The sequence below is a fragment of the Podarcis cretensis genome (assembly GCF_951804945.1).
Source record: "Podarcis cretensis genome assembly, chromosome: 1".
Taxonomy (NCBI): Eukaryota; Metazoa; Chordata; class Lepidosauria; order Squamata; family Lacertidae; genus Podarcis; species Podarcis cretensis.
In genome coordinates this window covers 9,071,858-9,099,539 of record NC_137170.1, presented here as the reverse complement: position 1 = coordinate 9,099,539, position 27,682 = coordinate 9,071,858, and the positions used below count along the sequence as shown (strand labels likewise).

At 46.1% G+C, this 27,682-nt stretch overlaps 1 protein-coding gene and 1 long non-coding RNA gene across 4 annotated transcripts in view; both read left to right on the top strand.

Moving 5' to 3' along the window:
* RTN1 (reticulon 1) overlaps positions 1-27,682 on the top strand; it is a 142,308-nt gene that overhangs the window by 53,452 nt on the left and 61,174 nt on the right. For all 3 annotated transcript variants that reach the window (XM_079991584.1, XM_079991583.1, XM_079991585.1), the window contains exons 2-3: positions 17,008-17,742; positions 20,651-21,451. In XM_079991584.1, coding sequence (XP_079847710.1) covers positions 17,008-17,742; positions 20,651-21,451 — 1,536 coding nt within the window. The remainder of the gene's footprint in view (positions 1-17,007; positions 17,743-20,650; positions 21,452-27,682) is intronic.
* LOC307209118 lies at positions 121-16,910 on the top strand. The gene is made up of 2 exons (XR_013835315.1): positions 121-220; positions 16,842-16,910. It is a non-coding gene; the product is annotated as an uncharacterized lncRNA (long non-coding RNA).

Here is a 27,682-nt window from a genome sequence, read left to right as displayed (position 1 = left end):
CATAAAAAGAGCCCTAGACCATGGGTAGGCAAACTAAGGCCCGGGGGCCGGATCTGGCCCAATCGCCTTCTAAATCTGGCCCACAGACAGTCCGGGAATCAGCGTATTTTTCAACAATGTAAATAAGTTTTGATGGGTGTAATAATGGAATACTGAATGGTTTAATTTATGTAAAATATGCAAGGATTTATGATGTGCAGAATGAACCATGGAAAGAGAAGTTATTGATATTTTTAGGATGCTTAAATGAGTATTCTAAATTGTAAAACAGAAAATTTAATAAAATTTAAATTTAATAAAAATTAGAGAGGGAGAGAAACCACCACCTCCTGGGGGAGACGGTGCCACTGTCGAAACAGCTCTGACTGTCAGAGAGTAAGATTCTCATGCTCTACCAACTGAGCTGCTTAGACAGGAGAATTCCCAGCCTTACCTGGAAATTCTGGGGTTTGTACCTGGGACTTACCCCCTGCAAAACAGATGCTCAACCAGCTTTGGTCCCATAGTATCTCACAAACTATGGGACGCAGGTGGCGCTGTGGGTTAAAGCCTCAGTGCCTAGGACTTGCCGATCGAAAGGTCGGCGGTTCGAATCCCTGCGGCGGGGTGCGCTCCTGCTGCTCGGTCCCAGCGCCTGCCAACCTAGCAGTTCGAAAGCACCTCCGGGTGCAAGTAGATAAATAGGGACTGCTTACCAGCGGGAAGGTAAACGGCGTTTCCGTGTGCGGCTCTGGCTCGCCAGAGCAGCGATGTCACGCTGGCCACGTGACCCGGAAGTGTCTCCGGACAGCGCTGGCCCCTGGCCTCTTAAGTGAGATGGGCGCACAACCCCAGAGTCTGTCAAGACTAGCCCGTACGGGCAGGGGTACCTTTACCTTTACCTTTATCTCACAAACTATTCTAAAGGGTCTCTCAGCCCTCTGGAACAAATTTTGGGAGGAGGGTTCTCCTGTGAAATCTCCCATTCCAATCTCCTCGCTTATTTTTATTTCCAGCCTCCATAGCCTAATTTCCTTTCCTTGGCTGCATTCCTGACAGCGCAGCCTTCCACCTTCTGAGACGGTGACTAATTCCCTTCCTTCATTTATATTGACACCTTCGGGGCATTATAAACTGTGCTCTCATTGCCCTGGAGTCTTTCCCTAGCGTAGCTATAAATGAATCTGCCTAAGTGTGTCCCTCTGTGGCTTATTCTCACACAATTGTACTATATTAAGTGTACGCATGTGGTTTTTCTATCTCGGTAGACTTTTTATTCTTATGCAGCACACTTTGGGATTGATAATAGCGCATGCATCAAGGTGTTTCCATCACCAACAACGCCCCCCCCCCCGCAGCCCTCATGCTGTACTGCTGATCCCAAATCTTTGCATCCCCCTTCAAATGCTGCAAATGCAATTGCATGTTCCAAACTAAGCTGAGTCAGGCATCCCAGTATACATATCTAAATATCTATATTTATATTAATTTGTATACACTCAGACCTTGCTTCTCAAATGGCTCCGTTTTCGAACGTTTTGCCTCTCGAATGCGGAAAACCTGGAGTAAATGCTCCGGTTTTCAAACATTTTTTGGAACTCGAACGTCCAACGCGGCTTCAGAAGCCGTGCCTCCATTGTCAAACGTTTTGGAAGTTGGAACTGTCTTCCTGAATGGATTATGTTTGACAACCGAGGTTTGACTGTACCGCTCTATCCTCACAGGTCTCAGTGCAGTTAGTTCACAAGATAAAATCGCAACATAAAAGCACAAAATGCATAACAACAACAATCGCAACCACAACCCAATAATCCTCCCAACACATTTTAAAAGCGTGTCAATCAGTCAAAAGCCTGGTTAAATAGGAATCGCCAGAGTGGTGCATGCTCTAGTTACCTCTCGCTTGGACTACTGCAATGTGCTCTATGTGGGGCTACCTTTGAAGGTGACTCGGAAACTACAACTAATCCAGAATGCGGCAGCTAGACTGGTGACTGGGAGCGGCCGCCAAGACCATATAACACCGGTCTTGAAAGATTTACATGGGCTCCCAGTATGTTTCCGAGCACAATTCAAAGTGTTGGTGCTGACCTTTAAAGCCCTAAATGGCCTCAGTCCAGTATACCTGAAGGAGCGTCTCCACCCCCATCATTCTGCCCGGACGCTGAGGTCCAGCGCCGAGGGCCTTCTGGCGGTTCCCTCACTGCGAGAAGCCAAGTTACAGGGAACCAGGCAGAGGGCCTTCTCAGTAGTGGTACCCACCCTGTGGAACGCCCTCCCACCAGATGTCAAAGAGAAAAACAACTACCAGACTTTTAGAAGACACCTGTTTAGGGAAGCTTTCAATGTTTAATAGGTTATTGTATTTTAATATTCTGCTGGAAACCCAGCCAGATGGGTGGGGTATAAATATATTTATTATTATTATTATTATTATTATTATTATTATTATTATTATTTCTATTTCTGCCTGGCATCCTAAAGTTGTATAATGAAGGTGCCAGGCAAACCTCCCTGGGGAGACCATCCCACAAACAGGGAGCCAGAAAAGACTTGTTCTCTTGTTGCCACTATATGGACCTCTCATGGAAGAGGCACATGAAGAAGGAGGGCCTTAGAAGATTATCTCAGGTGCCTGGATAGTGGGGAAGCTCCTTCCCCCCCCCCCACCTGAGGGCCACATTCATTTCTGGGCAACTCCCCAAGGGCCACTGCTAGTGGTGTGAAAAACTAGAGGTGCAATTGAGTGCAGCAACAAATGCCAATTTTGCAGCCAGCTGGTTTCTACACATACCCCTCTCTGCCCTTCATCTTGATGAAGGGACGTTGGCAGAATTCATTCCAGGCAAAAATACTCTTGGTGCAAAGTGGTGTCATTGAGTGGTATGTTCTGGAGATAATCTGAGAGCCTCACTTGGCTCCCAAACCCGAGGTTCCCCACGACTGACCTAGCACACTTAAAATAAAATACCTGAGCCGTGGAATTGCATTCTTCGTCTGCAATAATTGTGTTCACATTACTAACCTGCTGTTTCCAAATTCCGTTAGCATCAGTAATAGCAGTTCTTTGTTCGTCCTCATGCTCTACACAATCCTGTCCCTCCTCTTTGGAGTGCGTGCGTGGGGGGGGGGCTGATTATATGCATGGTAGCGATTTGACTTACTTGTAGAACATTGGTGTGCAAAGGGGAGGTGTGGACAGCTGTATTCTCTGGCCACGGTGCTAAGCTGAGCAGTCTAAAAATAGGAGCCCCAAGTGGCAACAAATTTAGTATCTAGGCCAAAAACTCTTGCAGACTGCTTTGTATTTTAATTGCCTCCTCACAACCTGCAGTGGCCCAAATTGTTGCAACATTGAAGCTAATAGGGTATGTGCCAAATTCCTCCTCCCGCTCGCTCATGTGTTTAGGTGGCCTCATCTACTACAGATGAGTCCCTTACCTTTCCCGCCCCGACCTGGCCACAGTGATCCATGCGACGGTCATCTCCAGGCTTGACTACTGTAATTCGCTCTACGCGGGGCTACCCTTGAAGCTGACCCAGAAACTCCAGCGGGTGCAGAATGCTGCAGCGAGACTCCTCACAGGGTCCCTGCCATGGGAGCATATTCACCCAGTGCTTTTCAAGCTGCATTGGCTCCCGGTGGAGTACAGGGTCAGATTTAAGGTGCTGCTTTTGACCTTTAAAGCCCTTCACAGCCTAGGACCCTCGTACCTATGGGACCGCCTCTCCTGGTATGCCCCACGGAGAGCCTCAAGGTCCATAAATAGCAACACCCTAGTGGTCCTGGGGCCGAAGGAAGTTAGACTGGCTTCAACCAGAGCCAGGGCCTTTTCAACTCTGGCCCCGGCCTGGTGGAACTCTCTGCCTCATCAGACCAGGGCCCTGCAGGATCTGATTTCTTTCTGCAGGGCCTGTAAGACAGAGTTGTTCCGCCTGGCCTTTGGCTTGGAGCCAGTTTGATTCCCTCCCTCCCTCCCTCCCTCTCTTCCTTTTTTCTTTTCCTTTCTCCTCCTGCGATGAGGCTACATTTTAATATTTTAATGTTTGCATATTTTAATGTTGTATTTTATTTTTGTTTTTAAGTTGTAATCATTCAACTTGTTTTTATTATTGCTTGTAAGCCGCTCTGAGCCCGGCCTTGGCTGGGGAGGGCAGGGTATAATTAAAAATTATTATTATTATTATTATTATTATTATTATTACAGAAAATGTTCCTTTCCTACTCAAATGCAGGTTTTGCTATATGATTTGTAGCTGCCCGTATCCATGGAGCTTAACCAAATCAACCCCTTTCACATCATCATTACAAGCTCATTCATTGTTGGTGTTTTGGACTTGGACTGAGTTAAGGGGTGATATGATAGCCATGTTCAAATATATAAAAGGATGTCACATAGAGGAGGGAGAAAGGTTGTTTTCTGCTGCTCCAGAGAAGCGGACACGGAGCAATGGATCCAAACTACAAGAAAGAAGATTCCACCTAAACATTAGGAAGAACTTCCTGACAGTAAGAGCTGTTTGACAGTGGAATTTGCTGCCCAGGAGTGTGGTGGAGTCTCCTTCTTTGGAGGTCTTTAAGCAGAGGCTTGACAACCATATGTCAGGAGTGCTCTGATGGTGTTTCCTGCTTGGCAGGGGGTTGGACTCGATGGCCCTTCTGGTCTCTTCCAACTCTATGATTCTATGATTCTATGACCTTACCCCACTCCCCTGGGAGTAAGCATCACTGAATTCAGTGGGACTTACTTGTGAATAGAAGTGATTAGGTTTGCAGCCGTAAGTCACGTCCAGTGGGTCTTCTGTGAGTAAAACCACCCATTTTTCCTGACCCCCCCCAATTTTTATTTATTTATTTATTTATTTGCTTATTTGTACTGATGTGTTTATATAGAGTCAAAGAATTGTATAGGTGGATGGGAATCCGAGGGTCATCTAGTCCAACCCCCTGCAGTGCAGGAATCTCTTTATTTTAATGATCATCTTTTCTGTTTTTAGCTTGTTCTATGTTATCTGTAATAAATTATCATCATCATCATCTGTGTAAGCCGACTTGAGACCTGGACTGGGAAAAAGGCAGGATATAAATAAATAATTGAAATAGTAATAGTAATAATAATGTCTGCCCCAAAGAGATCTGAAGATGGATTACAATTTTTTATATATATATAAAAAAATCATTCCAATATTGCCCAGAGCTTTCTAATCCTGTTTTCCTTTCCACCTACAACAATCCTTGCAGATTACCTCAGGGTTTGAAGCAGCATCGAATAAGGAAATGCATGCGTGCAAATTCTCATAACGGACCCTGGAATCCTGGTTCGCAGCAAGTTTTAGGAATATTGCCACTGCAGCTTCCCTGCTTTGCTCTTCAGCTGACTGTAATGCTTTAAGTTTCCCACTCCTGAGGGGAAATGTGCCTGTTAAAGCCTCCATTTCAAAACGGGCAATCCTTCTCATGTTATTACCGCTTCCATTTATTTCTTTTATTTGCAGCAGCCCGTTAAAAATCTGCACTTTGCTCGTGGTAAAGGATGTGGCGCGGCTGTAGGAATCTATTTTGTTTTTCAGGCGTGATGGCAAGCTGTTGCCCCTGACCTATTTTAATAACGAACACTCCTGGAAATTACAGGCTCCGGTGAAAACCTTTAGTGAATAACTGCTACGCTGTCGAAGATGATCCATGGAGGACCGGTTGTTGTTTTGGCGCAGGCGCTCTGTATTTGATGGTGCGCAGTAGACCGTGACCATGGCTATGCATGCTCTTGTGTTTTTAGGAGGAAACAGTAACACTTGTGTTTTGATGCCCATGTAATGCAGATCCTGTGCCAAGAAAAGGCACGTTCTGCAATGCGAATTCTGCGTGGGGCTGCCCTTAAGAATATTTTGGACGCTTTGGCCGGTGCTGAGTGAGAGCCGAGCATAGCAGGAATGTGTATGCCTTGTGCATTTCCAGGGGCGACCTGGAGGGAGGGGAAGAGAGGTGTTTGTAAAGAGTTTGAAAAGTTATTAAAAAACCCACCCCTCAAGGCAGGGCCGGATTTCGGTTTGATGAGGCCCTAAGCTACTGAAGGTAATGGGGCCCTTTATATGTCCAGCTGTCCTTTGTCAACAACAAATTGTCGCTTTTTGGTGTGTTGAATATATGCTATATATGCTATATGCTATATGAATATATGCTATATGATCTCCTGCCAACCTAGCAGTTTGAAAGCATGGCAAAGTGCAAGTAGATAAATAGGTACCGCTCTGGCAGGAAGATAAACGGCGTTTCCGTGCGCTGCTCTGGTTCTCCAGAAGCGGCTTAGTCATGCTGGCCACATGACCCGGAAGCTGTACACCGGCTCCCTTGGCCAGTAAAGAGAGATGAGCATTTTTAAGGGGTTTTTGAATGTTTTATGTAGTTTTTCAATTTCATTGTTCTGCAGTGGGACAATGACAATAAAGATATCATATATCGTATAAAGATATCGTATATTGCAACCCCAGAGTCGGTCACGACTGGACCTAATGGTCAGGGGTCCCTTTACCTTTACCTATATGCTATATGATAATTTATGGACCTAATAGTTATCTAAAGCCATTTGCACATGCAGAAAGTAGGCACCCTATATATAGAAATGAGCCAACCAGTGATATTTTAGGGAGCAGGCTAGCAGGTGGGGCCCATGACTTACATCATAGGAGCCTACAAAACACAAAACACTGTTGCTGCATGTAGGTTTTATTTTATTTGTTTTTTATCTTATATTTTGGAAATGTGCATCCATATTTTTTTTTACTTTTTTGGGGGGGCCCCCAAGAGAGAGGGGCCCTAAGCTATAGCTTGTTTAGCTTATACATAAATCTGGCACTTCCTCAAAGACATAATGCCCGGAGGTTGTACTCTTCAGGGGTGCTTCTCACGAATCTGGAAGGTGTGAAAGATTGATGTATCACGTAGATAAAGGACCAAGATCACCAAGGGTCTGAAACCAAGCCTGAGGAGGAACCATTGAGGGTGCTGGGGTATGTTTAGCCTGGAGAAGAGAATATAGAGAACTGATACAATAGCCATCTTCAAATACAGTGGTGCCCCGCAAGACGAACGCCTCGCAAGACGGGAAACTCGCTAGACGAAAGAGTTTTCCGTTTTGGAGGTGCTTCGCAAAACGAATTTCCCTATGGGCTTGCTTAGCAAGACGAAAATGTCTTGCGTGTTCCTGCGGGTTTTTTCCCCTTTCCCCCCTTTTTCTAAGCCGCTTATCCGCTAAGCCGCTAAAAGCCGCTAAACCGCTAATAGCGCTAATCCGCTAATCCGTCAATGGGCTTGCTTCGCAAGACGAAGAAACCGCTAGACGAAGAGACTCGCGGAATGGATTCTTTTCGTCTTGCGAGGCACCACTGTATCCAAAGGGCTGTCACTTGAAAGATGACTTGTTGTGTGGTTGCATCGTGGATGAACCAAAATCTACACACAGACTATAAGACAATCAAACTGGGGAACAGTTGAGGGGATGCCACGGCAAGGATATGATCACCAGGGGCGCCGACTTATAAAAAATATTGGGGGGGCCCATACCGGGGTCCTGCCCTGGGAAGTTTTCTAAGAGCCGCTCCCGGCCCGTTGCTGCTGCTGCCGCCCGCCTCGTGGCCCCCTCGCCAGCTGAGGGAGGGAGAGAGACCGAGAAGGAGAGAGATGCGTGGTGGGCAAGGCAAGTGCCCGCCGCGCCTCGCCTCCCACCGCCCCTCGTGCCAGCCGCCCCCTCCCCTCCCTTCCCCGCGCTCGCTCGCTCGCCCTGCTCACCCCAGCTCTTGGCCGTTCGCCCCAGGAACTCGCCGCTGTTGGGGTTGTAGATGAACCTCCGCCACTCGGCCATAGACTGGCTGAAGGGCTTCTTCTCCTCCTTGGCCATAGCGAGAGAGAGAGAGAGAGAGAGAGAGAGAGAGAGAGAGAGAGAGGCTGGAAAGAGAGAGGGAGCTCGGCGGTTCACGGGCGGCGGTTTTTCCCCTGCCGAAACAACAGCGGCTCCTCAGAACCGCTAAGTAACTCTCCCTCAGGCGCCCGGCGGGAGAGCAGAAGAGAGGAAAAGGAAAGAGGGGCTGGGCCAGTCGCACGCACCGAGCAAATCTACTCGCGCCGCCTCTTTTACTACCGTAATAATTATTTGTTTTAACTCATTACTGAATGTCTTTTAAAAGGTAACTATCGTCAAACAAGGAAAATAAAAAATACCAACATAATTTTGTGATTTTACAAAGCATAATATAACTAATAATTTTCTTAAATTATTGGGGGGGCAGAGCCCCCCCAAACGAATTTTTGAGGGGGCTCGGGCCCCCCCAGGCCCCATGGAGTCGGCACCTATGATGATCACTGGATTTCTTAGGACGATGTGTGTGTTCTGTGGGGGTATTAGTCACATGAGCCAGACTGGATTTGTAAAGGGCCTTTGCATCTTAGTCTTAATTCGGTCCACTTTAATTCTTACCATTTTCTGAGAAGAAAAAGCTATCCAGATACCTTATTTGTGCAATTTAGCTAGGGACAATCCCAAATCTGCTCGTGTTCGTTGAGGTCTGCCTTCAAGTCATAACCAATTTCCGACATCAACTTGCCTCTGATACACTTCCAGCAACCTAATCTCTTAGTTCAACTCGTGGAATCTTTTGCTTACTTGAAGCAAATCAAGTGTTTTTGCCTAGATGTCTCCCAGTACTGTGAAAATTGATCTTTTTCTTTGTCAAATCTTTTCTATTGAGTTCTACATTGCAAATTTAAATTCAAACATTAAACATCAACATCATCATTTAGCATTCCCTGAATCCCTCAACTCCCCTCCGCCCTTCCATGGTCACCATTATCAATCTTCTTTTCAGCTGCTTCACTTATTTTCTCTATTTTTAAAAATAATAATCCATTTTTACCATAGTTTTCAGTACATTACAAGCATTACTCAAATCCTGCCAAAGTTTTTAGTTCTTTACAGTGTTCTCTTAAGTACACTGTAAATTTTCCCCATTCATTCTTAAAGTTCTTTTCTTCCTGGTTTCTGATTTTCCTGGTCAATTTTGCCATTTTGACATAGTCCATCATCTTCATCAACTGCTTGTCTTCGGTCCCTGGGCCGGTAGTATCCATGCTGCTGTCGTTGCATACATAAATAATCGTTTCTGCTCCTTTGGTATCTCTGCACCTAAAATACCTAATAAAAAAGCCCCAGGTTTTTCTGTGAGAATGCCTCTTGCCCTTTCAAATAGCGGACTTCTCCAGAGGATACTGTCCTCTGTAAAACTGGCCATATGGTCAACTTACACCCCCCCCCCGAATGCTAGGAGTCATAGTTTGGCAAAGGCGTCTACATTTTTTCTCTTACAGATCCTTTGCCACACTCCTAACAGAACTATAATTCCTAGGATGCCCCTGGAGGTACAGAGTGGCCATTAAGCTGCCCGTAGTGTAGGTGCCTGTTGTCTTTGTCCATGGAGTTTTCTTGGCAGGGATACCGGAGTGACAGCATCTTAAAAAGCAGATACATCACCTTGCCACAAAGGTCTGTCTAGTTAAAGCCATGGTTTACCCAATAGTGATGTATGGAAGTGAGAGCTGGACCATAAAGAAGGCTGATCGCCGAAGAATTGATGCTTTTGAATTCTGGTGCTGGAGGAGACTCTTGAGAGTCCCATGGACTGCAAGAAGATCCAACCTCTCCATTCTGAAGGAAATCAGCCCTGAGTGCTCACTGGAAGGACAGATCGTGAAGCTGAGGCTCCAATACTGTGGCCACCTCATGAGAAGAGAAGACTCCCTGGAAAAGACCCTGATGTTGAGAAAGATAGAGGGCACAAGGAGAAGGGGACGACAGAGGATGAGATGGTTGGATAGTGTTCTCGAAGCTACCAGCATGAGTTTGACCAAACTGTGGGAGGCAGTGGAAGACAGGAGTGCCTGGTGTGCTCTGGTCCATGGGGTCACGAAGAGTCGGACACGACTAAACAACTAAACAACAACAACAGTGTAGGTGCAACTTTTGTCCCCGCTGTTGCTCCGAGGAAAGCTGTAAATCCGTCATCTTATAAAGACAGACGGTTGCCGATAAGGTGTTAAAAATCAAGGTGAGCCGGTTGATGGATTTTACCTCCAGCTCTGGCAAAACACCGAATTTACTCTCATTCCTGCTTGCAAATAAGACAGGGAGTCTCACCCACTCTTTCGAGATGAAGAACCTTCAGAGAGATAACTGAATATCCCCGAGGCACACAGTGCCCTTGCTGCTGACAGCGTTGTTATTATCCATATGACAAATATCTTGCGCTATGCTGTTTTTCTAAACCACTGGCTCCCTCCTCTCTGCTGCCACCGCCCCCGGTGCCTATCTATTCCCCATGCCTATTCAGAAGGTGTGTCGGTTCAGTTTTCCTATAAAGCCTGGAGCCTTGTTATCGAGGCGATGAGCTGTTTTCTGAGTTTGCAGCTAGAATGACTCGTGGCATCCTGGGAACCTAAACCCGTGCTTTCAAAACAGCAACCGCAAGCTGTAACTGCAGTCTAGGGGCCGAGTGTCGCCTCAGCACAGCTGAGGCTTGTTGTCACTGGCTCCGGGACAGCTTTCTTTGCAAAGCCACTTTGTGCATGTGCTTTCTTTGCTGGCAGTTCATGCTTCTGGCTCTCATGGAGGGGACCAGCAATTGGAGAGCAATTTCCAGGTGAGCTGCTGTGTTAATCTCTTGCAGCGAAAGGAACCTTGCGGTAGCTTAAATAACACAAAGTGTTATCTGGAGTTGCAGATTCATATATACATGATTGGGGAGGGTTGTAAATAATGAGGCTGTGTACACACCATGCATTTAAAGCACCCGGCAGCCAGAATTGATCCACCGACTGGCATACACCAAATGCCTTTGAGGACCATACTCCCGCTAAACTCTCAAGACAATTTTGGGGATTATAATATTCAAATGGAGGAATATTTGTCCCTTAATTCGTGTGAATTTAGGAATTGGGCCATGACGCCAACCAAGACAGAGCATGCATTATTGCTGCCCTACTCTGTTTGGTACCCTCAGATTAAGGGCAACCATTCAAGGCCTTGCCTCCTTGAGACACTGACATTTCCGTAATTACGTAGGGCCTTTGTGGAACGTAGGTTTCAGCAGGTGCCCTCAGTGTACTTAGCGGGGAAATACCTTGGAATAGCTCCTATGGAATGGAAATGCATTTACGGATGTAATCAGGTTGAGGATATTGTGCACTGATGTTGATTTGCCCTTTATATATTTTTTAAAATCTATTCTTTAATGGTTCTTGGATCAATCGCTCCAGGAAGTGATCGTTGACCTCTTAGCCAATAAATATGCACATGTTACACGCCTGGTAGCCAAATTTGCTTTGGCAGCTAAGAAGCTTTACTCTAGTTTTTGTATTGTATTAATGCATTATAATTTTAAACATTTTGTGCTGTGGACTTTTTTAGACTCATGTTGTGTGATTTTAGAGGAATGTGTTGCTTTTTGCCCTCTGATGGCCTTTGGCTATGTACAATAAATTGAACTGAATTGAATTCATAGCACCCCCCTAAGAAGCTTGGGAGCTGTAGTTCACCCCCTCACAGAGCTGCAATTCCCAGCACCCTTAAAGCAAAATTTCTCCAGATTCCTGGGTGAGTGGGTGCTTTAATTGTGCTTTAAATGCACGGTGTGTCTTGCAACCTGAGTTCAGAAGGAAATGAAATGCAGAGCCGAGTCTGCCTGAAATCTTGGAGGGCTGCTGCCAGTCAGTGTAGACAATATTGAGTTAAGATGGTCTGGCATAGGACAGCTTCCTGTGTTCCTAACCTAGTGTGGGATCTTCAGCTCAGACAGCATTTCCTTTGCCACAGAGCGATGCTCCCTGCCCTGTAAAGCAAAGGAGGCGCTTAAGCAGAGAACCTGTGTATGTACATATATATGTTTGCAGTATGTACACACCTAGTTTGGCCCTTGCATACGGGGAGAAGCTTAAAGGGTTGAAGAAACTTATGCAATCATTTGACTTTGAGGACTAACATCCACTTCCCCTCCTGCCTGGCTGTCTGCTGAAGAAGAAAGCCTGCAGGCCCTCTGTGAGCCAGCTGTGTGCGAGGGGTGATTGCTGAATCACAGTCTGTAATCTCCGCTCGGTAATCCTGGCTCCTTATTTTTGTCCTTGATCGGGATGGGCTCTGACTGTGCAGCCAGAAAATGCTGCTGTTGTTGTTGCTGCTGCTGCTGCCGCCGCCAAGACAGGGTACTTCATTTGCAAAATACAGTCGTACCTTGGGTTACATACGCTTCAGGTTACATACGCTTCAGGTTACGGACTCCGCTAACCCAGAAATAGTACCTCGGGTTAAGAACTTTGCTTCAGGATGAGAACAGAAATCGTGCTCTGGCGGCGCGGCGGCAGCAGGAGGCCCCATTAGCAAAAGTGGTGCTTCAGGTTAAGAACAGTTTCAGGTTAAGAACAGACCTCTGGAACGAATTAAGTACGTAACCAGAGGTACCACTGTAGTGAAACAGGGATCACTAAAAATAGCGGTCTGCTTCATTGGTTCCCAGTTCGGAACAATTTATTTGGCCGTGTGGGGCGCTTTGTGTGAAAGGTATTGGGTTGATGTCATGGGCTGGTTGGATGCAGAGAGGTGTGTGCGGGGGAACCAGTTGGGAAACCCCCAAGGGAAGAAGGCTCAGAGCCGGGGGAGTGGTAGTTGGACAACGATGAGTCGTCAGAGGGAGAAGAGGGGGAAGAGAAGGTGTCGGAAGCTGAAGAGGTAACAGGGCTGAGTGAGCAGGGAGAGTCTGTGGCAGAGAGCAGTCCGGAATCAGAGGAAGAAGCTGAAGCAGGAGGATGGGAGGAGAGAGGTCAAGAGGCAGAGGTGAATCAGACAGGTGAGGAATAGTGGTGATTTCCCCTCCTGCTGTGGTGAGCTCCCCTTCCCAGTACGTTTCTGAGCACAATTCAAAGTGTTGGTACTGACCTTTAAAGCCCTAAACAGCCTCAGTCCAGTATACCCAAAGGAGCGTTTCCACCCGCATCGTTCAGCCCGGACACTGAGGTCCAGCTCTGAGGACCTTCTGGCGGTTCCCTCCCTGCGAGAAGTGAGGTCACAGGGAATCAGGCAGAGGGCCTTCTCAGTAGTGGCACCCGCCCTGTGGAACGCCCTCCCATCAGATGTCAAGGAAATAAACAACTATCTGACTTTTAGAAAACATCTGGAGGCAGCCCTGTTTAGGGAAGTTTTTAATATTTAATGCTGTATTGTTTTTAACACTCGATTGGGAGCCGCCCAGAGTGGCTGGGGAAACTCAGCCAGATGGGCGGGGTATAAATAATAAATTCTTGTTCTTGTTCTTGTTCTTATCTGTCTCCCAGAACCAGGAGAGGCATGGAAAGGGTGGAGGAGAGGTTGATGGCACCCAGTTTCCACTTGCCTGGGGTGGGGGGGAACCCTGGAGAGGAGGGGACTTAGGCAGCTGTGGGGTTGCAAGGACTTTCAGCCTCAGCAACTGCTTCATGGGAGCAAGACCTGCCGGAGCTGGATTAGGCCTGACACTCCAGTGCAGATCCTGGTTTTGCTAAGAAAGAGTTAATTCCACTTGCTCAGTGCATCCAATCAAGTAACCTGTCAGACAGGAGATAAGCAACATTCAAATTTCTGTTTTAGACCGCCTTTTCTGTGATATAGGTACCGTATTTTTCGCTCTATAAGACGCACCAGACCACAAGACGCAGCTAGTTTTTGGAGGAGGAACACAAGAAAAAAAAAATATTCTGAATCTCAGAAGCCAGAACAGCAAGAGGGATCGCTGCGCAGTGAAAGCAGCAATCCCTCTTGCTGTTCTGGCTTCTGGGATAGATGTGCAGCCTGCATTCGCTCCATAAGACGCGCACACATTCCCCCTTACTTTTTAGGAGGGAAAAAGCGAGTCTTATAGAGCAAAAAATACGGTATGTTGTATCTGGGGTGGTGGTCTTGAGCTACACCCCTTCTGTGATGTATGTATGATGTTTCTGGGGATGGTCTTGATCTACAGGGTGGCAATTTCAAAATGTCTATATAATAATAATAATAATTTTTATTTATACCCCGCCCTCCCCAGCCAAGGCCAGGCTCAGGGCGGCTAACAAGCAATAATAAAAAAAAGTTGAATGAATACAACTTAAAAACAAGATTAAAATACAACATTAAAATTTTGAAACATTAAAATATTAAAATGCAGCCTCATCGCAGGAGGAGAAGGAAAAGGGAAAAAAAAGAGAGGGAGGGAGGGAATCAAATTGGCTCCAAGCCAAAGGCCAGGCGGAACAACTCTGTCTTACAGGCCCTGCGGAAAGAAATCAGATCCTGCAGGGCCCTGGTCTCATGAGACAGAGCGTTCCACCAGTCTGGGGCCAGAGTTGAAAAGGCCCTGGCTCTGGGTGAGGCTAATCTAACTTCCTTAGGGCCCGGGACCACTAGGGTGTTGCTGTTTATGGACCTTGAGGCTCTCCGTGGGGCATACCGGGAGAGGCGGTCCCGTAGGTACGAGGGTCCTAGGCCGTGAAGGGACCTAGGACCTATAAGGCCTTGCACGCCATTGTTCTGGGTTCCTCCTCTTTTCCTACATGTGAGGGGTGCACCCTGTTGTGGCTTGCTCCCGTCGCCAGATCTGTGCCTAGGAATGCGGCACAAAAGGAAGTGTGAACAAGCCCAAGCATGCACCCCCTCTCCTTCCTTCAGCCTCATCAGTTCAGAACAATTCCCAGATTTAAAATCTCAACGTGGTTATCATTTTCACATATCAGGGCCTGTTTCACATATCAGGGCCGTCGAGAGCCAGTGTGGTGTAGTGGTTAAGAGTGGTAGTCTCGTAATCTGGGGAACCGGGTTCACGTCTCCGCTCCTCCACATGCAGCTGCTGGGTGACCTGGTGTAGTGGTTAAGAGCAGTGGACTCGTGATCTGGTGAACCAGGTTCGCTTCCCTGCTCCTCCACATGCAGCTGCTGGGTGACCTTGGGCCAGTCACACTTCTCTGAAGTCTCTCAGCCCCACTCACCTCACAGAGTGTTTGTTGTGGGGGAGGAAGGGAAAGGAGAATGTGAGCCGCTTTGAGACTCCTTAAAGGGAGTGAAAGGCGGGATATCAAATCCAAACTCTTCTTCTACTCTTCTTCTTCTGTTTGTACCCTGGCTGCTACAACAGAGAGCTCTCTGCTGAGGCAAGCATTTCAGGCAGGTGTATGAAGAGTGCATACCTGCACTGCCCCCCCAACCACTGAACCAAGACTAAGAGCACCATCTACTGGGGTACAGCAGCATGTAAATTTGATTTCTTAAGCCCGTAAGCCCAATAAACTGATTGCATTTTCTAACCCAGTATTCATCGGCCTGGTACCCTCCAGAGGTTTTGAACTCCCAGGAGCCCCAGCCATGGAAGATAGGACTTCTGTTTCTTGAAAAGCATGCTAGAGACTAGTAGTAATGACTTCGGGGAGATTTGGTGCAGCTGGGGTAGGCAAGGGGTCTGAATGTGCAGTCTCCAGTAGCCAAAATACGCATGGTTCAGAAAGAAAGACTTGGTAGCCACGCAAGAGGTTATTTGGCCACCACTGGCCTGTAGGCATGAGCTTTGTTCATGTGCATCGTAGCTCTACCAACTCCTTATACAGCCCCACCATTCTTCTGAGCAAGTTTATCAAAGGAGATCTTTCTGTCTTGAAAAAGCTTTGCCTTGTGGCAGTGATGCTGCCACAAAGAGAGCGAGAGAAAGTATTTGTAGTTCAACATGTGGAGGCACCAGGTTGTGGAGGCCACCATAGAGCAGTGAACAAAGATTTAACCCTCAGACTCCCATGAGCTAAGTGGATACCTTATTGAGAACATCAGCTCTTTTCTGGTTGGTTGGTTTTGGCATAGTCTTCCCCTGTGTCTATATACCAGCATGGAGATTATTGGAAATGATGAACGTGCGGACATGTTTCGTGGGAATTATCAGCATGCTGGTGGTGCACGCCTCCTGATTCTTCCTGCTTTGCTCCTTCCCTGGTGCAAGTGGAAGAAACAAACAAGAAGCCGCAATTGAGCTCGGTTGCCTGTTACGTCTGAACCTGGGATCCTGGTTTGCTGCTCCCTAACAAGCCAGAATAGCTAGCTAACCTTCAACCACGGTTTATTGTTAGCTTTTGAATCCTGGCATTTTAAGGAACGGCAGATGAGAATCCTGGCTTAGGACATCACAGGAAATCAAGCTTAAGTGAGGTTTCTCCGACTCGCACAAGGGGAGGAGTGATGGGGAAGCCATCATGTACCCTGGACCAACATGCTGTTCAGTAAACCATGGTAAGACAGCAACTCTGGATGACCATGATGTTCAAACCCATCCATTGACATGACGGTGAAGGGTTAGTCTTTACATTTTTTTTTTGTATTGCCAAAAAAAAAAAAAAATGTTTTAAAATATTTAAAAGTACTTTCTCAAAAAAAAAACCTTTCTGCTGGGGATAATTCAGACTGAAATTCCCAGGTGTAAGAAGAGGTTATTTATGTATGCTACAACTGCGACCCATGTTTCGTTAGCCCAAAAATGGAAAACGAGAGTGGTCCAAACCAAAGAAGAATGGCAACTTAAGTTGACAGAATATGCACAACTTGCAGGCTTAACATATAGAATAAGCGAACAAGATGAACATACGTTTAGAGAAGATTGGAAAACGTTTATTGAATATATGGGAAATAATTGTGTACAGCTGAAAACGCTGGCAACATTAAGATAAATTCAACAGTCAAATACGTTTTGATGGATGCAATAATGGAATACCGATTAGTATAGTTTTTCTAAAATATGCAGGTATTTATGATATGTAAAATGAACCATGGAAAGAGAAGGGAAGTCATTGATATCTTAAGGATGTAAAATGAGTATTTTAAATTGTAAAACAGAAAATTTAATAAAAATTATAAATACATACACACATATATGGTTAGTCTTTACAGGGAGGATAGCAGGTTCCTTTCTCTCACACACTAAACCTTATTTCTGTGTTTGTTTTAGGAGGCATGGCGGCTTCTCACTTCTATGATTACAGTTCTTCCAAGACATCAGAAAGGGGCAATGGGTCCTTTTACACTTCCCTGATTTCTGATGACTTCTATGCATCTCAGGATTCCTCTTACTTCACCGGTAACCTGCCCAAAGCAGGAAGCCAGGTTACGACTTCAGACAGCACGGAAGGATTTCACACCCAGGACGGGACTGTGTTCGAGTCTCGTGGCCTGTTTAGCTCCGATTCGGGGATAGAGATGACCCCGGCAGAATCCAGCGACGTCACCAAAACCTTTGCTGATCCCATGGAGCAGATGAAGTCGGACGCTTATAAATACATGGACATCAGTCGATCGGAAGAGATCAAATGTCAAGAGAGGTGTGACACAGGCTTGGGAGATGTGGGGCCTCCGAGCTTGAATAATAAACACCTGGAGGATATTGCTAGACCTAAAGGGAGAGTTTTTGAGGGGAAACCTGGGGCCAAAGAGCCAGGCTTATTTGAGGGGTCAACTTTTCCATCTGAGACGTTTGGCGACCAGCAACGCCACCCCACGGTAACAGCGCCCGTCAAGATTACTCTGACTGAGATAGAAACCTTAGAGGGGCCTGCTGCAAAGGAGAAAACCCCAGAAAAGCAAGAGGCAGGCCTCAAACCAAGCCACGAAGTGGTTCCCACGGTGACGGTGTCCGAGCCAGAAGATGATAGCCCAGGCTCTATTACACCACCTTCTTCAGGGACAGGTAAAGACTGCTTGTACTAGTGACGCGGGTGGTGCTGTGGGTTAAACCACTGAGCCTAGGACTGACTTGCCGATCAGAAGGTCGGCGGTTTGAATCCCCGCGATGGGGTGAGCTCCTGTTGCTTGGTCCCTGCTCCTGCCAACCTAGCAGTTTGAAAGCACGTCAAAGTGCAAGTAGATAAATAGGTACCGCTCCGGCGGGAAGGTAAACGGCGTTTCCGTGCGCTGCTCTGGTTCGCCAGAAGCGGCTTAGTCATGCTGGCCACATGACCCGGAAGCTGTACACTGGCTCCCTTGGCCAATAAAGTGAGATGAGCGCCACAACCCCAGAGTCGGTCATGACTGGACCTAATGGTCAGGGGTCCCTTTACCTTTACCTTTACTTTGTAGCATGGATATAAATACACCTTTCTGTGGGGATTATTTGTTTCGGTGTGAAGCAGTTGTGGTCCATGTGGCTCTGTGGTATATATATTAAGCACTGATCCCCATGTGGGAGTTTTTCTGGGGCTGAAGCTTGCATGGAATTAAGGCCATTTGCATCATTGTCACAGATGCTTCTGAGTGGGCTGTGAGAACTCAGGCGTGAGAACTAAAGGGTCTTGAGAATGCCCTTCTAGCCTTCCCTTTGGGCTTTGGTGAGAGGTGGGCAGTATCTGGTTTTCAACATCACAATATATCACCAGCTAAACATCACGGTATATCACAGTGTCCGATATAAGGATGGAGTTATGTAGAGGCAAACAGTAGGGCTGGGCAATATCTGGTTTTTAGCCTTATGGTATATCACCAACTAAACATCACGACATACCACAATGTCTGAAATAAGGATGGAGTTATGTGGAGGCATTGGCTGCCTTCCTGGTTTTCCCTGCATTGTGATTTTTGCCGGCGCCTGCTCTTGTGATTCGCTGCTTCCTGCATGAGGTAAGGGAGAGCTTAGTCGGCAGGATTAGCAGCACCTGCAGGAATCGAGAGAAGCTTTGGCTGGCTTCATGGTTTTTCCCACAGTGTGATTTTTGCATAGCGTGTGCGCACACACACACACACACACACACACACACACATATCATGGTTCGCAATATACATTGCCAGATCAAAAATTATGAACCTGATATCACGATCCAGACTTCACCCTGGTTTGGGGCGATATATTGATATATCGTGCAGCCCTAGATTTGGTGTAGCTTTCTCATTGACGGAGGATACTAATTGGCAGTTGGCAGCCTCAAGAAGCTCAACCAGTGCGTGGCTTGAATCACAGCCACCTTCTGGTACTCGGGCTGAAGCCTGCCTGGTTTGGCAGCATTGTTAAATTTCTTCTTAAAATTATAGAGCACAAAATAAATAGTTAAAGCAAAACAGAGATTTTGGGGCAGAGAGATGCTCTTGTATCCCAAGGGCCTGGTGTTCCTTTGGGACTACAACAGCCTCCCTGAGTTCTTGCTCCTACGCACACATTAATACCTGTAGAATTGTACATCAGCAAGCTGTAACAAAGGCAGGGTGAAGGTCCAGTGCTGTCTCCTGTGTCAAGATTGCTCTGGACTTCTTACAGCTCAGAAGCAGGGAAGAATCAAAATCTGGTTGCATCTGTACCATACCTTTATAACCATTTTAACAGTTGTGGCATACAAGTGCTATAAAGATTCTTGGGAACTGTAATTTGTAAGAGGGTTGGGAACTGGGCTTTGGTTGTTGATGTTGTTGTTATTTGATTATGTATTTTGTGGTTTTATATTCTGATTTTATCCTGTGACCTCTGGGTATAGGGCGGTATATAAATTCTAACAACAACAACAACAACTTTGTGTTTTTATTATCATGACTTTTTTTCAGCTGGAACTCACCGGAACTGAGTTCTGGCACCTCTCAGGTGAGCACCATTGCCATCATAAGAGAACAAAGGAGGTGTTCATATTGAGTTCCAGCACCTCTTTTTTCTAGAAAATAGCACTGATTATTATTATTTATTAAATTTATATACTGCCCTATACCCGCTGTAGGGGGGTTCTCCTAACAACTCTCCACATGCTCAACAAACTAGAATTCCCAGGATTATTTGGGGGGGAAACCTTTAAATATATGGTACAGACGGGATCTGTATCACATGTCATTAGGGATGCATGAACATTAGCTGAAAAAACAATCGGCATCCTTGGGTTGTTGTTTTTAAGTGCTTTCTTTGAGTACTTGCAAAAGCTCGAGAAATTTTGCAAGCGTGGGGAAAATGGTTGCTCGCCCTGTCAGCTGTTTTCAAAGTTGCTGTCTTCAACTCTGCCTGTTCAAGCAGAGTTGTCCATGGATTTGAGCAGACACACCATGAAGGTCCAAAAATGGCTAGAATGAAGCAAGCAGCCACCCCCATCACTGAAGACCCCTTGGGTCAAGAAGTGAGTTCCCCTGGGGGTGCTCCAGCAGCCTTAGGGGTGGAGGAAGAGGAGGTTTAGGGTTTGAGAAGAATCGAGGCAAAACGGCCTGCTTGTGGAGTGCTGTGCCCACCTCAGTTGTCTCACAGATCTTTGAATGCTTCTGTCCCCATCTCTAAACGTAATACATTTTGAAACCCTGCTTCCTACTTGCAATAGTGTCGGAATGAACAGTCCTTCTTATCTACACACAAAACAAGCTGCTTTATAATTTGAGCACGGCTGTGCTGGCTGGGCCTGATAAGCGCTGTAGTCCAAAACACCAGATTGAGGAAATGTTCAAACTTCTCCAGCACAGATTTCTGAATAATATTTATCAGGTGCTCTTTGCTTCCTGAAGAGACAAAATACAATTTTTGCTAACGTTTTATCTTCCCGTCTTTTATTCTTTCTTGTTTTCTCTCCTCCCTGCTTCTTTGCTCTTCTTCACTCCCCCCCCCCATCCCTCCCACCACCCGGTCATCTCCTTTGAAACCCCAGAAGCTTCTGGTGCAGAGGCCCAAGGTAAGGGAAGCCTGTCTGAAGATGAGCTTATCAGTGCCATTAAAGAAGCAAAGGGCTTTTCCCACGAACACCCAGAAGGCCAGAGGTCTCCAGCTGTTGCGCCAGACAAGCAAGGTCCTAAAAAGAAGGTTCCAGAATTTGCAGCCGGCGGATCTCCTGGAGACAACGAAGGGAGCAGCGCCGAGTCTGGCGACTCCGAGATAGAGCTGGTCTCAGAAGACCCGCTGGCCGCTGAGGAGGTCCTCCACTCCAATTACATGACCTTCAGCCACGCCGGGGGACCTCCTCCGTCCCCGGCTTCTCCTTCAATACAGTACAGCATCCTGAGAGAGGAGCGCGAGGCCGAACTGGACAGCGAGCTCATCATCGAGTCGTGCGACGCCTCGTCGGCCTCTGAGGAGAGCCCGAAGCGGGAGCACGACTCGCCCCTGATGAAGCCCGTCATTATGGACATCATCCAAGAAGAGAGCCACTCCAGGAACGAGAACAGCAGGGCTTCAAATTACAACGTAAGCAGCTCAAAGGAGAGCAGGATGAACAGGGAGAATCTCGCAGACTCTGCCGCCTACCTGAAGTGCTCCTTCACCTCGCCCAAAGCGAACCCTGACCCAACGCCTGCTTCGGCTGCTGGCGCCGAAGAGACAAAGGACAAAGTAGCAGAGAAGAAATCGGCTGAGGCGGCAGCAGCTGTTGCCACAAACAAACCATCATCCAAAGACCCGGCGGCAAGGAGTCCCTGGCCTTCCCCACCGCTCCCGTTCCTAAATAAGCAGAAAGGTAATTTTGTATGTCTGTTTGTTCATCCTTTAAATGAATGCACGTTGGCCAGAATATGAACTGGGCTGGTGGAAGCTAGCCTTGTCTGGTAGGCTCTGTGGCATAGCATGGTTTGCCAGTGTCCAGGGCTGTGCAGAAAGGGTGGGTGAGAGGGAAACAGATGGAATATGCACACACATTCAACTGCCTAATGGTGTCTGGATCACCCAGGAGATTGCAGCCATAGAGATGAGGAACGAAGAGCCGTTCCATTGTCTGGGGAGGTCAATTCCTGGTTTGGGTGGAGAAGCTGTTTTAAATGGAGCCCAGCAATGGAGGTGTGCATCTGTATTGAGGCAGCACAGGGTGCTAAAATGTTTTGCCCCTAACAATTTTGCACCTGGGGCGACTGTCCCTGTGTTCCCTGCCCCACGCTACGCTACGCTACTGAGTACACTGGCCCTCTCTAGTGGATTGTGGCCTGATCCAAGGTGGGTTACAAAAGGAGTACCACTGCCATTATGGAATTGTATGATAAAAGATTAAGAAATGAGTTCCTGAAGGCATTTTTGGGTTAAAAGTGTGTCATGGGTGTGACAGTTTGGAGCTACCCAGTGTAGCAGAAACAGGAGGAATTAGGAGTCTTGTCTTCCCTTGTCTTCAAGGTAAGTACATTAATGTGCTGGGAGAAGTTCTAAAAAGAGTTGCTTATGACTGAGATGAACTATGGGTGTTGTCTTCAATGTAGCCTGTATCCAAGCTCCTTTTGTTGTTGGTTGGCCACTTGCTTTTGCAGCATAAAAACAAACCACTTTGCACACGTTCTCAGGTACTTTCAGGCGTCCCCATGCTGACCACAAATGGTGTTCCCTTTCGGAAAATCACCTCTTAATATTACAGTAATATTACATATTATTAATATTAATATTACGTCGGGTTACAGACGCTTCAGGTTACAGACTCCGCTAACCCAGAAATAGTACCTCGGGTTAAGAACTTTGCTTCAGAACGAGAACAGAAATTGTGTGGCAGCAGCGGGAGGCCCCATTAGCTAAAGTGGTACCTCAAGACAAGAACAGTTTCAGGTTAAGAACGGACCTCTGGAACAAATTTAGTTCTTAACCACTGTATTAGCTAAATGCACAAACTGCCACGTTGCATAAACTGCTGCATTAACAGAAAGACAGCCCTGCAGGATCAGGCCCATCTAACCCAGCATCCTGTTCTATCAGTGGCCAACCAGGTGTCTGTTGAGAATCTCACAAGCAGAACACAAGTGCCATAGCACTCTCCTGGCCTCTGATTCCTTCAAGCCACACTGGAGATTGTACATAACCATTGTAGTTGGTAGCCATTGGTAGCCTGTTGCTCATCTCATGCACAGGGCATGGGAAGATCCAACTTTTCCTTGCTCAGGACAGTCCCTTAGCATGCATGTAGATGGGTGGCAAAAACTCCCTTCCCACATGGACCCCCTTGGCCAAAAGTGCACTTCTGTTGAATTTCTGCTGTGCATATCTTGTTTCTCTTGGCTTCTGTTTAGATAGAAAGCTATGAAAGGTACCAAACCCACAAAGAAAATTGTTCAGGGTTGGCTGGTCCATAAACAGTGATTTTTAAAAATAATAATAATAATAAAAGCAGCAGCTGCGCTAGATTTCCCTGGAGCTTTTGTTCATTATTTCCTAATATACTCTGGGAGCTTTTCCTGTTATCAGCAGTACCATTTGTCAGCTTTTCTTGATACATAGCCAAGATGAAAACCATTATGTTTGCCCATAAAAAGAGAAAAATAGAGCTAAATTCACTCTTGTTGTAAACTGCTTCAAGCTTCATTAGATAATTTCAGCTTTGGCCAATTTACTAGTCAGGAGCACTGAGTAATTCTTACTTACCTATCTGCCTTATTCATCTCTTAAAATCCTAGTAAAGGTAAAGGGACCCCTGACCATTAGGTCCAGTTGTGACCGACTCTGGGGTTGCGGCGCTCATCTCACTTTAGTGGCCGAGGAAGCCGGCGTACAGCTTCCGGGTCATGTGGCCAGCATGACTAAGCCGCTTCTGGCGAACCAGAGCAGCGCACGGAAATGCCGTTTACCTTCCCTATTTATCTACTTGCACTTTGACGTGCTTTCGAACTGCTAGGTTGGCAGGAGCAGGGACCGAGCAACGGGAGCTCACCCCGTCGCAGGGATTCGAACCGCTGACCTTCTGATCCGCAAGTCCTAGGCTCTGTGGTTTAACCCACAGCACCACCTGCGTCCCTTCCTTAAAATCCTACTGTTCCTCTATTGAACTCAAGACAGTACAGTCAGGGCTCCCCTCATTTTATCATGCCAGCCTTGTAAGATAGGATGGGCTGTAAGAGAGGGTGGCTGGCCCAAGGACACCTGGGAGAGTTTATGCCAAGTTTGGGACTTGTTAGGAACCATAGTTCTGGTAGGGAGAGTGGTTTTATGGAACAGAGAATCTTCAGAACTTTCACTAAACTACAGTTCCCAGAATTCTTTGGGGGGCAAGGCAGCCATGGCAGCGTGGTTCAAAACCAAGCCAGTTTGCACTTTTCTCCAAACAATATGAATGACATTTTATGTTGCCTCCACGGTATAGGCAGGGGGGTATCAGTATAATGGTAGTGAATACAGTGAAGTCAGTTTGTGGGATTAGATGGGCATTCTTGAGTCAGGTTAACAATTAATTATTTTCAAAAATATCTGATGGGCGAGGGTGAACCCTGGTGAGGCAAGAGGCATATCTTTCCCTCTCCTTTCCTCCCTCTCTCTCTGTGTGTATTTGAGTCTTGTTTTGCATCTTCAAAATTTAATCTGGTTTTAATATGGTTTGCTGAAGTCTTGAGAACAGGGTTGCCAACTCTTAGATATTTAATCAGCCTGTTTACTGTCGAGTGTTCTGTTATTCACAAAAAGATGCATTAAAATGCCTATCAGTTGGCACTCCTGTTCTTGAGGCCTAAGCAAGCCATCTCAAATCCAGATTAAAATGTTCAAGTGCAAAACAGAATGTGAGCATTTAACACCACTGATGTCCTCATTTGGGAAGGTTGCATCGCACAGAGCTTTGAAAGCTGCCTCTGTTTTTCTGACTGCTGCTCATCGTCTCCTTTTTTCCTCCCGGCCACTTTGCAGTGTGACCTTATTATGAGTTTTGCTTCCGCAGGCCCCAAAACCGTGATGGTGAGATGGAAACAGATCCGAGATTTGCAGCAGAGCTAGTTCTTTCTTTTGAGCATTTGTTGCCACCCAGTGGCAATGATGAAAAGCGCAGAACTGAACTCTCATACTGTCTAAAACTCTGTTCTTATTTTATTATTGTTATCGTTTGTATATTGCTTTATATTTTTTAAGAAAGAAAAAAATCTCAAAGTCGTTTACAGCTTGCATTAAAACATCAAACCCAAACAATCCAGAATAAAACATTCCTGAAGGAAGTCAAATATAAAGTATACATTCAAAGCAACATATTGAACACAAAACTCAAATATCATCTTATAAATTTCAAAATAAAATACTGTAAAGGAGGTCAACTACAGGCAGAGGGCCTTCTTGGTTGTGGCACCCTCCCTGTGGAACACTTTCCCTTCAGATGTCAAGGAGATAAAGAACTATGCAACTTTTATAAGACATCTGAAGGCAGCCCTATATCAGCAAGTTTTTAATGTTTGATGTTTGATTATGTTTTAATGTATGCTGTAAGTTGCCCAGAGTGGCTGGGAAACCCAGCCAGATGGGTGGGGTATCAATATCAATATCAATATCATCATCATTATTATTAAATGCACATTCAATGCAGCAATTTTAACAAAAAAATCTTAAACATCTCAAAAAACAGCATTGCTAAAGTAAGTCAAATATAGTATGCACATTTTAAAACAGCATAATTGGCAAGAGACAAAAACTTATTATCTTAAGCATAGAACATGTCTGCTTCTGTTGCTGCCAATGGTGGAAGCTCAGGCTCGATGATCTCGGGCTATGCTAAGAGGCAACCAAGATGCTATCTGGCCTCTTCAGTAGCCTCAGCTTTTGTAGATGGAGTCAGTCCGAACCCCACTAGGTGGGAAAAGGTCTGCAAGGCAGGGAATAGGTTTTCGGGACTCACAGCCAAGGTTGTATTAGAGAAGCATACATATGTCAGTTAAGAAGCAGAGCTATTCCTTTATCATAATAACCTATAGTCTGGATTCTCAAAAATGAGTTTCGCTGGAACAGGGCATCTCAAAGTAGATGTTTACCTGGGCAAATGGTTTTGGATGTTCTGAGGCAATGCACTAAAGTCCTGCATAGTTTCGACTGGTTCAGATCTCACAGCCAAACCATGGTTTAGCCTCCAGGACTTAATGTCTCCCCAGTCCTCCCTTTTCATATTCAAATTCTCTTCCTTGCTTCTTTTGTACAATGCACAAAGAATATGGTAGTTAGGCTGGAAATCTTAATTCAGAATACATTTTGAACCATTGTTTCAAATTCTGTCTTGGAAGCAAATGAGAGAGAGAAAGAGAGAGAGTGTCGAGGCACAAAATAGTACAGTGGTGCCTCGCAAGACGAAAAAAATCCGTTCCGCGATTCTCTTCGTCTAGCGGTTTTTTCGTCTTGCGAAGCAAGTGCATTGACGGCTTAGCGGATTAGCGCTATTAGCGGCTTAGCGGATTTTAGCGGCTTAGCGACTTAGCAGATAAGCGGCTTAGCGGCTTAGAAAAAGGGGGGGAAAGGGGGGAAAAACCCGCAGGAACTTGGAAGACATTTTCGTCTTGCGAAGCAAGCCCATAGGAAATTTGTTTTGCGAAGCACCTCCAAAACGGAAAACTCTTTTGTCTAGCGAGTTTTCCGTCTTGCGAGGCATTCGTCTTGCGGGGCACCACTGTACTGGGGAATAAATATGAAGAACTTTGATATTTTGCTTCAGAGATGTACCTCTGCGAGGGGAACTCACGGTCTCATCTAACATTTTGCAGCACCCTTAAGAAACTACAGCCCCCAGGATTCCTTTGGGGAAGCCATGACTGTTCAAAGTGGCATGATGTGGTCTGTGTTGCTGCTAGCATTGTAATAGATTGATCTGGATTGTGATAGGTCGATCGGTGTGGGCATTGTGATTGGCTGATCTGTACTGGTGTCTGGGTTGTGACAGGTTGATCTGTGTTGGGCTAGAATGATGAGTGGATATACTGCTTGCTGACAAGAGCTTTGCTGACACATAGAATAGCTCGGCTTTGCTGCAGAAGACCAAATGTTTGTGTGTGTGACTTCTTCCTGTTGAATGGTCTCTTTAAATGTGGAGGTTCATTATTGTTCCACAAGATGTGTATGTCTTTAAGGGCCAGAGCAAATAACGTGACCCAGTTTTACAGCTGTGAAGCAGTATAGCAGGTGCTGTTAAGTTCTGTTACCGTATTTTTTGCTCTATAAGACTCACTTTTTCCCTCCTAAAAAGTAAGGGGAAATATGTGTGCGTCTTATGGAGCGAATGCAGGCTGTGCAGCTATCCCAGAAGCCAGAACAGCAAGAGGGATTGCTGCTTTCACTGCACAGTGATCCCTCTTGCTGTTCTGGCTTCTGAGATTCAGAATTATTTTTTTTCTTGTTTTCCTCCCCCCAAAACTAGGTGCATCTTGTGGTCTGGTGCGTCTTATAGAGCGAAAAATACGGTAATTAAGCTGTGTCAGCAATTGGGTATAGTATATAAAGAGCAGCACCTCGCTCTCTCAGTACACCTGGTTGATGCTTGTTGATATATTTAATGTAAAAGGAGTTTTTGTTTTTGTTATTAAAACCTTGCTAAAGTTATTTTGTGTTCCTTGTAATGTGTGGTCTCCCCAGCAAGCTCTCTGCAGTGCAACTAATCTGAAAATAGCCAACACTTCCTTCATGGCCTAGCCCATCTATCAGACTTCTATCTTTCGTAGAATCATAGAATTGTAGAGTTGGAAGGGACCCTGAGGGTCATCCAGTCCAACCCCCTTCAATGCAAGAATCTCAGCTAAAGCACCCATGACAGATGGGCCTCCAACATCTGCTTGAAAACCTCCCTGGAAGGATTGTCTACCGCCTCCCAAGGGAGACCGTTCCACTGTAGAACAGCTCTTACTCTCAGAAAGTTCTTCCTGATGTGTAGTTGGAATCTCCTTTCTTGTGACTTGAAGCCAACAGTTCGAGTCCTACCTTCCACAGCCAGAGAAAACAACACTGGCCCTCAGAGCAACATTGCAGAGGATGCAAAACCTGCGCCCTGCCA